This window comes from Pelodiscus sinensis, chromosome 3, assembly GCF_052426305.1.
Source record: "Pelodiscus sinensis isolate ZL-2025 chromosome 3, ASM5242630v1, whole genome shotgun sequence".
Classification (NCBI taxonomy): Eukaryota; Metazoa; Chordata; order Testudines; family Trionychidae; genus Pelodiscus; species Pelodiscus sinensis.
In genome coordinates this window covers 201,599,525-201,615,282 of record NC_143054.1, presented here as the reverse complement: position 1 = coordinate 201,615,282, position 15,758 = coordinate 201,599,525, and the positions used below count along the sequence as shown (strand labels likewise).

The following is a 15,758-nucleotide window of genomic DNA, read 5'->3' as shown; positions in this document are numbered from 1 at the left end:
GGGCGGGGGGCGGGGCCTGCGGGCCGCTCTCCCCGCGCGCCCCGGTCACAGCGGGTCCGAGGGGCGGGGCTGCCTTGCTCACCTGCCAGCGCCGTCGCCCTCGCGCTGCCTGTGAGGCGGGGCCTGGACCCCGCGGACTGGCGGCTACGCGCAGGCGCCCGCGTGCCCCCACTCAAAATGGCCGCCAGAGCCTGGCTAGCCACTCCTGGGTGGGCAGAAGCGGCGCGTCACGTGGCCGCTCCGGCAGCGCCGATTGGCGGGGCGGGGCCTGGCCGGCGGCGGGGCGGGCCGGGCTGGCTGACAGGAGCCGCCGCCCGGGGCTGCGGGCCAGAGACGGGGCCGCGGGATGAGAAAGCGGAACGAGGCCGTCACGCTGGAGCATGAGCGCTCTGCCGGCCCGCCCGAGCCGGGCTGCGGCCTGAGGCCCAGCCTGCGCCTGCCTGGCCCCCGCGCCCCCGGCCCGCCCGCCATGAAGCGCCCGCTCGGCAGGTAGAGCCCCCCTCGCGCCTGGCTCCGCCCCCTACCTCGCGCCCCCGGCCCGCCCGCTCGGCAGGTAGAGCCCCCCCCTCGCGCCTGGCTCCGCCCCCTCCCTCGCGCCCCCGGCCCGACCGCCATGAAGCGCCCGCTCGGCAGGTAGAGCCCCCCTCGCGCCTGGCCCCGCCCCCTCCCTCGCGCCCCCGGCCCCGCCCCCTCCCTCGCGCCCCCGGCCCGCCCGCTCGGCAGGTAGAGCCCCCTCCCTCGCGCCCCCCCCCCCGGCCCCGCCCGCTCGTCAGGTAGAGCCCTCCTCGCGCCCCCGGCCCCGCCCCCTCCCTCGCGCCCCCGGCCCGACCGCTCGGCAGGTAGAGCCCCCCCTCGCGCCTGGCCCCGCCCCCTCCATCGCGCCCCCGGCCCGACCGCTCGGCAGGTAGAGCCCCCCCTCGCGCCTGGCTCCGCCCCCTCCCTCGCGCCCCCGGCCCGCCCGCTCGGCAGGTAGAGCCCCCCTCGCGCCTGGCCCCGCCCCCTCTCTCGCGCCCCCGGCCCGCTCGCTCGGCAGGTAGAGCCCCCCCTCGCGCCTGGCCCCGCCCCCTCTCTCGCGCCCCCGGCCCGCCCGCTCGGCAGGTAGAGCCCCCCCTCGCGCCTGGCCCCGCCCCCTCTCTCGCGCCCCCGGCCCGCCCGCTCGGCAGGTAGAGCCCCCCTCGCGCCCCCCCGGCCCCGCCCCCTCCTCTCGCGCCCCCCGGCAGGTAGCGCTCCCCTGCGAGCCTGGCCCCGCCCCCTGCCCGGTGAGCCTGGCCCCGCCCCGCCCCTTCCCCCCAGCCTGGCTCGAACCCCGCAGCAGCATCGCCCGGTCCCCATTCTCCGCGCTGGGCGAGCCCGGCTTGAGCCCGCTGCCCGTCCTAGCGAGCCGGAGCCGAGCGTCCCCCGGCGCCTCCAGCCTCCATCGCCGCGGGGCCGGCCGGGCTCCCGGGGGCGAGCGCGGACTCTGCCGCACGGCTGTGTGCCCGGCGCCCTTGGCTGCCCCCTCCCGAGTCCTCTCCCACAGGCCAGCGCCGGAGCGTGGGGCTTGTGCGGGTCTGGCCCCTCTCGGAGAGCGAGTCGTTCCCCAGCAGCTGGATCGCGTTTCGGAGTGGGACGGGGGAGCGGCCTTTGTGCAATTCCGCCCTTCTTTGGGTGACGCACAATCGATTTTACAAACACCCCCGCCCCCAGTTTAAAATGAGTTTTGCTATTTTGTGAGCACAGATCTTACTGACCCCTGAAAAGGGGTGAGAACACAGTGCTATCCTGTAACAGGCAATACGCTTACAAGTGAGAGCCTTAGTGACCCATCTTTTGCCTTCAGTTTATCTTCTGTAAATGCCCCAAGATATTTTATAATTGAGACAAGAACTTTGTGGTTTGGGATGAGTTGCTGCAGCCAGAGTGTTTATGAAGGGTAAAACCACCGTGTAAAACTTCCACTGTTTACTGGAACCTACAGATTATCCTTTTGTTCTGTTGCTTAATTGTTTTTGTTTAGTCATTTCTTTGTACTGAGGCAAACTTTGTGCTGTTTCTGAGCAAATTTTAGTTTGAGTACTGTTGAAAGATATCTTGAATGCAAAAATACTTATTGCTAGCATTTATGATTACATTTATGCTCTGGAGCTTCTATTAAGACTCTGGTACATCAGCACAAATATTTGGTGATGGGAGATGGCATTCATTTGATCTTGTTTCAGATTGAATGACTACAGTGGAGCATCTTCCCTTAGTGTTCTATTTATGTAATTTTTTTCAAATTTAATCTGTTGGAATAGATTACTTTATTTTAAAAAACAAATGTTAAATGACAAGTCAATTCCTTCAAGTCTGACTTGGTGCTTCTCTAAGGCAGGCAGGACATTTTATGGCAACATTTGGCAGATTTAAAACAATAGCTTTTATTTTGGCATTGGTTTAAGTACATTATTGCTTGTTAACTGATATTCCTGTTCTCTGGGCTTTCAAACTGTCAATATTGTAATGTTTGAACTATACAAATTAATTTACATAAATTGTTTTGGAGGGAGGGATTTTGGAGGAAACTACAAGTTTTGGCAGCAGAATGGGGGGACGTTTAAGGTTTCTGGGGTCTGGGAAAGTATGAGACACCTTTGAATTGCATATTAGCGGGATGCTTCTGATTAAGTGCTTATCAACTAAATAGCTAATAACAACCAAAATGTTAGCATTAGTTTCCAGTCAATAGGCTATTGGAGGAGAATGGGGAAGACTGCATTTCTCAAAGCTATTTTCTTGGTCTGTCTGCAGGCTCAGGAAAACAGCATGTAGGTTAGACTGAGTTAATGCTTTTAACCTTTCCTGTGTAAACAGTAAAGATCTTTTTCTCTTAAAATAATACATCGACTGTTGCTCAGCACAAGCTGGTCATGTGGCAGATCCCATTATTCTGGAATGCACTAGGCTGTGAAGGTAATGCCAATGATGTTTATTGCATTGCTAGGGGATAGTACTTTTAAGGTAGTAGCTGGGGCTTCACAAACAGGATTTACTGCATTTTAACTTGGTGAAGGTTGCTCAAGTGCATGTTTTCAGAGCAATCCAATCAGTACACAGCACAGTAATCATTGATATGTTTGCAGAATACAATATTAATACAAGCAGTAGCCTTCCACCATCAATATAGTAAACCGTGCTAGTACCCTTTCTGTCCCTTTGTTTCAGTTCATGCTGCCAACCCTTGGTACATACGTACTAGAACTGAGAATCACACTGAAATACACAAGTACCTCTTCAGTTAACTATTTTGTTGGAGCATATTATGCGTATACATGTGAAAACAGTTTCATAGATTAGGATAAGATTTCCATGGTTTGGTTAATGTATATTTTAACTGATGTAGTTTTATAGTGGTACTGTAGATGTTGCTTTTCAAAGGGAAGTAACAAAGTAATCAGTGCTTGAATTCTTTACTAGAAGTTACTAGAAATCCTAAAACTTTAATTTAAATACTACGCAGTCACATTTTAAGAAATGTTCTCTAATTGTATATGCTTCAAATTCATGGGTTCCTACCTTGAGAAACTCAACCTCTGAAAATTAGTTTCTTCTCAGTTCTGGCTCAAAAATTAGTGCATGATATTCAAAACTGTAGCCGTTATTATTCAACTGTAGTTTGTGCCATTGCAGCATGATTTAAGTTTGTGGCATCTATTTTCATTTCTGCAAGGTTGCCCTTGACTGGAATATCTGAGTGGTAGTTGTGTTAAAGATGATATTGTTAAAGTGCTAGAGGCACAATGTTTTCATTATTGTGATCTAAGGTAGGTGATGCTGGTATTGTACAGCATGATGCCTTTGCCACGATGTATTATTTTGCTGTTTTAGTGTTTGGATAGTTAGGAAATACATGTTAACAACCTTTATTCTAATGAACAAAGGCTTTTTTGTGTCCGTATGAGAGAAGTTAAGTAAGTCAGGTGGGCCTCAGTAATGCTGCTGTTAAATCTCCTAATTTACCTTGCACAGTCTTAGTCCAGAATAAGTCTTCACATGGGGAGTTATTCCAGAGTAGCTATAGCACTTTCAATACACCCTGCCTTATTGTGGAGCAACTTCCTCATATTGACAAGCCTTGACTCTTCTTAAATTGGAAGATCTAGAACAGAGCTTGAAAAATCCAGTTACCAGAGTAGGAAACTTTTTTCCTCCTTGGAGAAAAGGGAACCTAACCTGTAATTAGCTGCAGACCTAGCTTTCAGTTAGAAACAAATCCAAGTCCTCTTCCATACACTTCTGACTCCATAGTTGTAAACAAAATTTTCCAAACACAAATAGCAGCTATGTTGTCTCTCTAACGCTTGTGACAGACGGCTATCCAGTGCTGCTGTTGCTCAGAGCTTTCCTGAGCCCCAGCAGAGTTAAAACAAAATGTTCTGATTAATTTCACAGCTGATTTTTGGTAGTTGCAAAGCTTAAAATCATCTCAGTTTCATTCTGCTGCTGTTTATGAAAGAGGTGAATGTCAGTAGGGACAGTCCTTGAACCTATTGATTGTTTTGTAAGGCTCAAATGCAAGCTGGAGTACTGGTGATCTTTGGAAGGGAAGGCAAGGTGTTTGACTGAAGAAGAAAGTACGTTCTCCATTCCAGCCACCAGAGTAGAGTTTACATTTATCAGACACTTACTAGCCAAAGGATAGTGCTCCCAGGCAGGGTCTGAGGCAGGCAACCCCGGTAGAAATGAAGGATGTTAAATATCAGTGAATTGACTAGTCAGGTAGTGGATGGAATTTCCATCGACTAGTCGATAGGCACTTCCGCATTCCTCCTTTGAAAAGAGGAATGTGGAACACCACGTGTAGCCCGGGGCCAGTGGGAAGTCCCGCTGACTCTGGGCTGCATGCAGGTGCCAGCTTTGAACTGTACAAGAGTCACCCGCTGACCCCGGGCTCCATGCTGCGCTGCAGATTTGAAATGCCACGCGGAGCTGGGGTCAGATGAGGACTCCTCACGGCATATCAGTGGAACCCAGGATCAGCTGGGGAGTCCCCAACTGACCCCCGGGCTCCAAGGGGTCAGCGGCTCATAGCTGAGCGGGCTTACCGGTGCTGGGCTGCCCCTTTGCAATGCCGAGGTGGCGTTCAAAGAGGCAGCGCAGCTTAGCTGTTTAGCGCTGCCCTTTGAACGCCATCTCCATGTTTAAAAGGGGCAGCCCTGCACAGATGAGCCCCTTTAAAGTACCCTGTTTCTCCCCCCCCTTTGCTGACTCTGTCTGATAGAGGCAGCAAGGGGGTGGGGGGATTGACTAGTTAATTGTCTGCTAAGGTTGTCCTTACCAAATACAGGCAGTCCCCGGGTTACGTACAAGATAGGGACTGTAGGTTTGTTCTTAAGTTGAATTTGTATGTAAGTCGGAACTGGTACATATTGTAGGGGAAACTCTAGCCAAACATTTCTCCAGAGCTCAGTTTTATTCTCCCACACCTCACTTCTCTCAGTCCTTTATTCTCAAGCTGAGGTGTCTGCTGAGAGAAGCCGCTCCTCATCTCCCTGATCTGCTGAGGGGGGCGCTAGCTTCGCGTTTCCCTGGTCTGCTGGGGGGAAGCAGCTAGTGCGGGGTTGCCTCACCCAGTTTGTAAGTAGGGATCTGATGTAAGTCGGATCCATGTAACCTGGGGACTGCCTGTAGTCGACTAGTCCTTAACATCCTTAATAGAAATCCCTGCATCCTCCCTCTTGAACATGCATATGCTGCACTTCTGTTGTCTCTGAACACTAATAGGGATGGGGGCCTCTGGCTTATCAGTGATTGGTGATTTTTTTTAAGACTAATTCTGTGATATTAATTTTTTTTGTCTACAACATCATTTGGATGTATGAGGATTCTGGCTTTAATTAAAGGAATTTATAAAAAGCAGGAGCAGATGAACTTTTCTGGTTTTTAAAAATAAAATAATCCTGTATTGGAAGACTGGCAGCTCTGTAAGTTAGCCATATGTTTGCTATTAATTGTTTTTGCAACCTTCAAGAACATTTGCTTGTCAGTTGTTTCAAAGCCTTGCTGTTGTAAACAAGTCACAGTTGCAGAGGGTGCCTTGGATTGCTTTCAGAGAGCAATTAGCCAATTTAGAATATATGTAATATTCTGCCATTGTTTAGTGTTCTTGCTGACTCGAATGGGTAAAACCTATAGGCAGTGGCTGTATTTTTGGAGTGGACGGGGAGTTGCTTCAGCTCCCACTGGTTAACCATTTACATCCCTACTAAAAAATAGAAGGTGCACAGCTGGTTGAAAGGCTGAACTCCAAGGCTGTGTCTACATTGGTGCAGTCTTGCGCAAAAGCAGTCACTTTTGCACAAAAACTTGCTGCCTGTCTACACTGGCCGAGAGTTCTTGCGCAAGTAAACTGACATTCTAATGTATGAAATCAGTGCTTCTTGAGCAAGAACTCTGATGCTCCCACAAGAGTTCTTGAGCAAGATCATGCCAGTGTAGACATAGCCCGAGTGGTTTCAGTGGTTTGTTGTCCGACGGGGAGGGCATATCTATGGGGGTCTTGCCACAGTCTGTCTTGAGTGCAGTGCTAATCAGTATTTTCATGAATAACTTGGATAAGAGAGTGGAGAGTTTGCTTGTAAAACTTGTGGGTGACACCAAGCTGTAGGGAATGTTAAAACTTGAGAGGACAAGATTAGAATTCAAAATAATCTTTGCAAATTGGAGAATTGGTCTGAAATCAACAAGATTTAAATTAAATAAAGATAAATGTTTAATATTAAAATCAAATGCCTAACTACATAATGGAGGATAACTGGATAGGAGGCAATACTCCTGAAAGATATCTGAGATTCTAGTGGATCACAGCTTAAATAAATCACAATGTGGCGCAGTTGCAAAAAAGGCTAATCTCATTCTGAGGTGTACTAGCAGGAGTGTTGTATATCAGATATGACAGTTATCTGTCCTGTTGTGCTCGGCACTGGGGACAGCTCAGTTGAAGTATTGTATCTAGAGCTGGAGTCACACTTTAGGAAACATGGACAAATTTGAGAGTCAAGAGGAAAGCAAGAAAAATAAGTGTCAGGTTTTCTAACGTCGGAGGAAAGGTCTAAAAATACTAGGCATGTTTTAGTCTTTTATCAAATCCTGCTTCTGTTGTCTTTTTTTTGTCCTCAGCTCTGTGAAGAGCTGTTGTAAAGAGGACTGTGATCCGTTGTTCTCCATGGCCCCTGAAGGAAGGAAAAGAAGAAACCAGCTTGATCTGAACCAAGGCAGATTTTGGTTTGCTACGAGGAAACACAGTAACTCTCAGGGCAGCGAGGCTCTGGAGCACCCTCTAAGGAAGGCTGTGGAATCCCATCACTAGAAGGGTTTAAGAGCAGCTTAGACAAACCTCTCACAGTTAAAAGATGCTTTTGCCTTTTTTTTTTTTTTAAATGGCAGGTCAGAATTTGCAGAATGTAGCAAAAATCATGCAGACACACTGGTTCTTCCAGCATAGCAGTACCAGGAAACCAAGCTACTCCACAAAACACCTTAAATCTTGTTACATGTGATATCTGATTTCAGAAGTGTTGATGGAAGAGAGAAAAATGTGCAAAGGGCTCTTATCCGAGGGGATGCTGGAGCAAAAGTGGAGTCTAAGACTGCCTTTCACACAGGAGCAGTTCTGTTATTTAAGCAAGTTCTGTGTTGCACAAGATGATCTGTAGGAAAATAAACAGCCTAAAAATGCTAATCCCCAGGCCTGGTTTTGGTCCCAAAAGCTCATCGTTGCAACCACTCTTGGGTATAATTAGGTGTTTGCAATGCACTATGTAAGAGCTAAGCACTTAAATGCAGCATCTGGTCAGTTCTTCAGAGTTTTTAGGGCAGTAGTTTTCTTGTGGCACAAGCATAATTTCTATCAACACTAATGTGAATTGGCTGCATGTGTCAGAGATTAATGTTGCTATTATCTGTACTGTACAATTAATATATTATGTTGATTTGCCACACTTCCCATTCTTATTTTCCATTACCTTCAAGGGATGGAAGGATTTGTTTGTAACTTTGATTCAGGTTACTTTTACTAATTCATACGTGATCTGGAATTGGGTACCAATTGTAGAATACCAAAAAGGATGGACTGATTGTGATAGCTATGTTTATTTCCTACAATTCCTTGGAAAAAAAATCGTTGTAGCTTATGCAAGGTTTATGTATTATTGTGGGGTAGCAGTTTATGTAACTCCCGTAGTAGGGAGATGTGATGTGAGGCTAGGGAGTTCAAAGAATTGTATAGAAATGGTGCAGACAGGAATGGACTTTTGGGGACAAAAAGTGTGTGTAATTTCTTATGAGATACTCAGGGAAGTTTAATACAGATTCCCCATCTCTGTTTATGGAAAAGCTCATCCTTTTGAAGCTATGCTCTGAGCAAAGGGTCTGCTGATTAGTTGTTCAAAAGGCCCAACTTTACATTAGTTGTGTAAAGGACCAGGCTGATCTGTCCGTTCTGGGTTCTGGTTTGGAATCTGAGACAGTTTTGAACTTGTAACCCCTGGGGAAAACACCATTGTGAGTCTTGAAGGACATATGCCTGCCAGATCCTGAGGTTGGAGTTGAGTGTGACCTTGGGTAAGCTTTTTAGTACTTGCGTATCAAACACTAGGTTGTAAGTCGGATTACATTCACTAACGTATGGCCGTGCTGTTCGTAAGTGCGGATTTCGTTCATAACTCGGGTTCTGGCTGTATAGGAGGTTGGTCGTAAATACAAACGGTCATAAGTCAATGTGCTCGTAACTTGTGGACTGGCTGTATGTGTGTACATCAGTGGTGGCCAGCCACCCATTGGGCCTGCTCACACCCCTCTCCCCCCTCCTCCGGCACCTCTTGCATGCTGCAGGCCCTGCACTCGCCTCTCCCTCCCCCCAGCACTTCTGGGACGCTATGAATCTGCTAAAACTAATCATCCCATCCCTGCTCCCTCTCAGAGCTTGCACACTGAATCAGCTGATGCACAGCACTGCAGAAGTGCAGGGAGGGGGAGAGGAGAAGGGGGAAGAGGCGGAGAGAGAAGAGGCTGGGTGAGGGTTTGAGGGAAGGGGTGGAGATTGGGGCCTGCAGTGGAGGGGAGGGTCCAGCCATTTCTGGTAAAATGAGACGTGACACACATTTAAAGCAAGGGCATGTTTGAGGTGCATACTGACTGCACACAACATTGTGAGGCCATGTGCTCCCTCTGCTGCTCTCTGTTACTTTTGCTGGCAAGTTAATGTGCCCCAATGATGGATCGCTCTGTTGAAAAGGCCTGATAAAGGGGGGAGACTGCAGGGCAGTGTGTTCAGTCTTATTCGTGGGGTCATGATTGAAGCCGGGAATGTGCCCTAGTTTTGTGACCCACTCAGAGGGAGGGTCACTTGTGCAGCCCACTCACTACCTTGGTTGCCCATTGCTGGTGTAGGTTCTTCTGTTGGTTTTGAATGTGTTCTGATGCTTTAACCTTAAGAATAAATGATTTCATATAAATATTGGTGTGGCAACTCGTAATTGCTTTCTCTCCACAGGTTACGCCCAGTGTACTGCCTGCAAAGTGCAGATATTAGCCCTTTGACCCAGTCTGGTTTACTGGGGAGAACCGGTTATATGAGAACTGGACAACCTGGCTGGGCAGGAGAGATGTGGGACTCAGTCCAAGAGAGGTGACAGCTAAGGAGTGGGTGCCCTGGAGAGACCCTGGAGCGAGAATATAGAAGCAGTGACCCTGAAACTGACTGACTAAAATTTGGGTCAAACTCTGAAAGGTGTTTGGGCACTTGGCTCCCAGTAAAATCAACAGGCATTAGTTGTTGAAGTACTTCTGGAGGTCCGGCTCTTGCTGAATGTTTCTCTTGAGGAACTTGCAGTCTGAATCCTCCCTAAACTGGACCAAGGTATTTCTTTGATAGCCAGGGTGTCCAAGGAGCCGATAGGAGGTTAATGATGAGCCGGGGTTGCTCAATATGCTGAGGCCACCCAGCTACTGTCTCTTCTGATCTGGACAGTGCCATTAGAGCTTCAGATGGTGTTTAGTTGAGACTGGGGCTGATGGATCTTGGAAGCTGAAGCCAGGTGAGTAACGTGGAGCTGGATTGCAGAAAGCTGCTGGAGGAGACGGGAGGGGTCAAACCCTTGGATGGATGAATATGTCCCCATGAGTTACTAGGATTCACATTTAGGAAGGACCTTAATCTCTTCACTGCTGTAACATGATTCTCAATCCACTTTTTTCCAGCTATATCTGGCTAGGTGGCTGCACCCTTGCTTCCACAAGTGGACACTTGCCATTGTTGTCCATCTTCCTTTTGTGTCAGGGTTAGGCTATTGCAGTGTGGTTTGGAACCATAAGGAGTAGGGATGTAAATTCCCATTTAATTGGTAAACTGGCTATATAAGGGGTAGGCCAGTCCAACCTGGCTGGGTTGGAGCACCACCCCACCTGCTGCAGGCAGAGTCTGCTCCAGCTGGGTCAGAGCAGACCCTGCCTACAGGGCACCTGGGCCCACCGTTGATAGGAGCTGTCCTGGACATCTGGAGGAGCCTCTATCATAGAATCACAGAACACTAGAACTGGAAGGGACCCCAAGAGATCATCAAGTCCAGTCCTCTGCCCTTACGGCAGGACCAAGCACCATCTAGACCATCCCTGATAGATGTCTGTCTAACCTGCTCTTAAATATCTCTAGTGATTGAGATTCCACAACCCCCTTAGGCAATTTATTCCAGTGTTTAACAACCCTGACAGGAAATTTTTCCTAATGTCCAACCTAAACCTCCCTTGCTGAAACTTAAGCCCATTACTTCTTGTCCTGTCATCAGAGGCCAAGGAGAACAATTTTTCTCCCTCCTCCTTGTAACACCCTTTTAGGTACTGCAAAGCAGCTATCACGTCCCCTCATAGGATCATAGAGCTCGAAGAGACCTCAGAAGGTCATCAAATCCTGCCCAAGACAGGACCAATCCCTCTGTCTTCTTTTTTCAAAACTAAACAAGCCCAATTCTTTCAGTCTTCCCTCATAGCTCATGTTCTCTAGACCTTTAATCATTCCTGTTGCTCTTCTCTGGACCTTCTCCATTTTCTCCACATCTTTCTTAAAATGTGGTGCCCAGAACTGGACACGACTCCAACTGAAGCCTAATCAGTGCAGAGTAGAGCAGAAGAATGACTTCTCATGTCTTGCTCACAACACTCCTGTTAATGCATCCCAGAATCATGTTTGCTTTTTTGCAATAGTGTCACATTGACTCCTGTTTAGCTTGTGGTCCCCTATAATCCCTAGATTCCTTTCTGTGGTATTCCTCCCTAGACAGTTGCTTCCTATTCTGTAGCTTCAGGGGGTAGCTGAGTTAGTCTGTTATAGAAGAAAACAGCAAGCAAGTGGTCTGGTAGCACTTTAGCCTATAAAGTGCTACCAGACCATTTGCTTGCTGTTTTTTCCCATTCTGTTTGTGTGAAATGGATTGCTCCTTCCTAAGTGCAGCACTTTGTATTTGTCCTTATTAAACTTCATCCTATTTACCTCAGACCATTTCTCCAGTTTGTACAGATCATTTTGAATTATGACCTTGTCCTCCAAAGTACTGCAGTGGGTGCCACAGGACTGGAGAGCCCCCTGCCTCACTGGTTAACTGAAACTGGTAAGCCTCCCCTGTTAAGGGTGATACTTACTGGTTAACTTTTCACTTCCCCCAATGTGGAGACTGAAGTTGGTGCAGAATCCAGCAGCTCACTTATTGAGCAGAGATTCTTGCTTAGTGCATGTGAAACGGGTGCTCTGAGATGCACGGTCAGAGCCTGATCTCCATGTGGAGTTCAGGTAGAGTTGCTGACTTTCTATTGGCACAAAACCAAGCACCCTGTCCCTGTCCCAAGGCCCCGCCTCTGCCCCTCTCCTTCCCTGAGGCCCCATCCCACACTCTACATTCCCCTTCCCTGGACCTGCTGGCTTCTTCCAGAGAGCAGCGTGGTGCCCCATGACAGATAGGGACTAACCTGCCTTGGCTCCGCAGCACCGACAACTGGACTTTTAATGGCCCACTGCGCAGTGCTGACTTGAACCACCAAGGTCCCTTTTTGACCAGGTGTTCCGGTGGGAAATCAGACACCTGGTAACCATAAGTTCTAGGTGCGGTGTGATCGCTTACGCACTACAGGGCTGGCCTACGAGATCACCTCTCGCTTCTGGCCAGGCTGCCAGAGTTAATGTCAGCAGGGGCACTTAAGCTGAAACCCCCTTGTTAGAAGGGTGAGGGGAGCTGACCAGGTGCCCTCTTGTGAGGGCATCTCTCCCCTACTTCAAGCCTTGATGGACAGAAGAGCAGGTTGGCTCAAGTGATTGTGCTGAAAATAGCAGTGTAGACATTGCAGCTGGGGCAGACGCTTGCACTGGCCACGGAGGAGCTTTGGGTGAGCTTGAGCCCATCCCCTGCTCTGCCACAAAGTGAAAAGCACACTCATGGCATTTTTTCCCCAGGAGAACCGTAGCAGCCAAGGCTGCAGCTTTCAGGTCCTATCCCTCCACCGGCTCCCCGGACCACTAACCCTTTCCTTTCAAAACTGATCTTAGCAGTAACCGAAATAAAAATGGAAAAACAAAGAAAACTGGCTCGGAGGGGGCTGGCGGAGTGACAATGGGCTGTATATAGACTTAGCAAACTGACTCTGGAGTGGGGCCTAGGGGTGCCGATGTGTAGTCGACTGTACGCTTAACAGATATGCCTCGGCTTATGGGTTATCTTGTTGCCTCTGTGCATTCCCCGCCCCCCCCCCCCCCCCCCCATCAGAGGCAGCAAGGGGCAGGGAAGCAGAAGCTGGTGCTTGGGAGAGTTGGCTTAAAAGCCAGTTCCCCCAGCACCGGGCTCCGCCATGCCACCTGCCCCTCTCTCCTGAGAGGCAGGAGCACGGGAGGGAGGGGGGCGGGGAGGCTGCTGTGGAGCAACCTCTGTCTGTGGCAGGTCTGAGCTCCCCACGGACAGAGGCTCCTCCGTGGGAAGTGGAGCAGCCTCTGTCCTTAGCCAGCCTGGGCCACTGTGGCCAGAGGCTGCTTCGCAGCAGCCTCCTCCACCTCCCCTGCAGCAGCCTCTGTTTGTGGGGCACTCTGACCCCCCTGCAGAGGCAGCCAATCTGTGTGAGGAGCTGCTGGTTTTTAAACTGGCTCCCCTTGTGAACTGGCTCGCGCCTGGCCTCGAATAGAGAGGCAGCAGAGTGGGGTGGCAGGGGGCTCCCCAGGAGTGGGGCCAGGGTGCCCTGGCTGCTGGCCCTGGCCCTGCCCCTGGGGACTATAGAATAGTCAAGTAACCAATAGTTACTGGGTAATTGAATAGTCGAGTAACCACATGAATTCCTGACATCCCTAATGCAGTTACTAGTTGTGCTACAGCAAGAGCTTCAGCTCACCTTTCCCTGGAAGGGCATGCTAGGGCCCTGAGTTAGGTGCTGCCTGGCACTGCTGGTACTAGGTTAGGTCTCTAAGGACAGTCACATTGGCACTTGTATTACCTGGGGCCATGTGGTGAGCGGCTGAAAGCTAGGCTGTTGGGAGAAGCAGGATGTAAAAGCCACACCTCTCTGTGCAGGAATACCCTAGGGAAGAGTAGCAGCTTCCTGCTGGGTTCTTTTGTGGCCAGAAGTTGGGGCTAAAAGCAGCAGTTTTCCCTGCTGAGATGAGGCCAGGGAAGGTGGCCCCTAGAAGCCCAGGGACTTTCTGCAGGTGGCTGAGACTCCCAGAGTCCAGACTCGGTGAACCGTATTCTGAAGCCAGAAGGGCTGTTTTTCAGGCTCTTTCGAGAGGGTTGTGGAAGACTGAAGAGAGAGATGGATTCAAGGAATTTTCCTGTACAGACATTGGAGTATCACTTCTATTTTAATACATCAGACTCCAGCAGGAAGTTCTAGTAGTTTGGCGTGTGGGGTACAGATATCTAGTTGGCATGAAAAAACATGTTAAATTAACTTCACTTTATTTGAGCTTGTTTATCTACTAGGTATGAATGACATCCAGCATTAGCTGACATTAGTTCTTGGAGTATTGACGATAAGGCTCTTGATTTGACTGCCACAGGGCACGTCAGAACAGCTACACTGGGTCACACCAAAGGTCCATCTCGCCCAGGAACCTGTCTTCTGAGAGTGGCCAATACCAGATGCCCCAAAGGGAGTGAACAGAACAGGGAATCACTGTGATCCTTCCCCTGACATCCATTTCCAGAGAAATGCTAGGGACACCATTCCTACCCATCATGAATAATAGCCACTGATTGACCTCACCTCCATGAATCTATCTAGCTCTTTTTGAACCCTGTCAAAGTCCTAGTGTTAACAACATCCTCTGGCAAGGAGTTCCACAGGTTGGCTGTGCAATGCATGAATAAATACTGCCTTTTGTTTATTTTAAACCTGCCACCTATTAATTTCACTTGGTGACCCCCTAAAGTTCTTATGTTATGGAAACAAATCAATAACTTTTCCTTATTCACTTTCTCCACACAAGTTATGGTTTTATAGACCTCTGTCATATCCCCCCATATCTTTTCAAAGCTGAAAAGTCCCAGTTTTTAAAATCTATTCATATGGGACCCGTTCCAAACCCCTAATCATTTTTATTGCCCTCTTCTGAACTTTTTCCAATGCTAAAATATCTTTTTTGAAATGAGGCGACCACAACGGTATGCAATATTCGAGACATGGGCGAACCATGGATTTATACAGATTCAGTAAAATATTCTCTGTCTTATGATTGCTTAAGGTCACAGGCTTTATTCTGTCTAACATACAGGTTTTGGGGCAGTTTGTCCTCCCTAGTAAAGTCAGTGTATTGACTTCAGAGTTCTGATGTGCCTCTTGTAGGGCAGCTGGTGATGTAGGTGATTGATTTTTTCTTTGGTGTCATTGAGATAACACAATGTGCTAGCAGGTTTTCTAATGTGTGTAGGATCCTTCATTGTGTCTTGGTGCTTCTGCACTAGAAGGGAGAGCCATCTTACTTTTTAACTATTCCACATAGCTTGGGCACCTTTCTGGGGTCTCAAATGTGTCTGTCACTTATAATTATATCCTGACATCACAACATTCCCCCATTTCTTTCCTGACTTTTACAGGCTTCTGCACTTTCATTGGCCTTGGATCTTTGCACCAACATTGAGTTACTACAGTGCAGCTCAGTCTCTGGCAAACTTGGGAGTGTGTCCTACTTCAGAGAGTGAAAGCCCAAGATTGTGAGAGCAGCTGGTAGTGTGAATCAGGCTGGTGCTTCAGACTGTTCTTGGAACAGGATTTCTAAGAGTTTTGTAAAATGTCACTATATAAAGGCCTCTGCCTTAGGGATGTTAAGAAACAAGCGATCAGCTAATTGTGTAGCCGATAGAATTGGAAGCCTCAGGGAGCTACCCCCTCTCACCAGCTCTGCAGTTTCAATGTAGTGAGAGCTGGATGAGCAGGCAGCCTGCCTCCTACTACATTTAAACTACAGAGCCACAGCAGGGATAGGTCCTGGACCCAGCACACATCCTGCACCTGGGAGGGGAAGCCAAAGGGCGATGGCAGCCCCGGGTGGGCAGGCTTGGCTCTGAGAAGGCAGTGCTGTGTTGGTAGAGGGGTTCTTGACCCGCCTATTTGCGCCTCCACCCCATGGAGCAAACTGAGGAAGGCATTTCGGGGGGGGGGGTGGCTCCCCCGGTTGCCTGATGCACTGGGCAGCAGCACGCAGGTACCATGTGGGCTGGGGAGGGGTGAGCAGAGCCTGGCTGGAAATCGCAGGGCCAGGGTGGGCAGAAAGT

The 15,758-nt window shown here is 49.2% G+C and overlaps 1 protein-coding gene across 3 annotated transcripts in view; it reads left to right on the top strand.

Annotated features, from left to right (window-relative positions):
* The first annotated feature begins 209 nt into the window (after positions 1–209).
* The window catches only part of ABHD12 (abhydrolase domain containing 12, lysophospholipase), a 55,859-nt gene continuing 40,310 nt past the window's right edge, over positions 210–15,758 (top strand). Inside the window, exon 1 of one of the 3 annotated variants that reach the window (XM_075925857.2) lies at positions 210–489. In XM_075925857.2, coding sequence (XP_075781972.1) covers positions 347–489 — 143 coding nt within the window. In that variant the 5' untranslated portion in view covers positions 210–346. Of the gene's footprint in view, positions 490–582; positions 634–1,330; positions 1,786–15,758 lie in introns of those variants that run through there. The other 2 variants (XM_089777610.1, XM_089777611.1) reach the window with 2 other exon arrangements.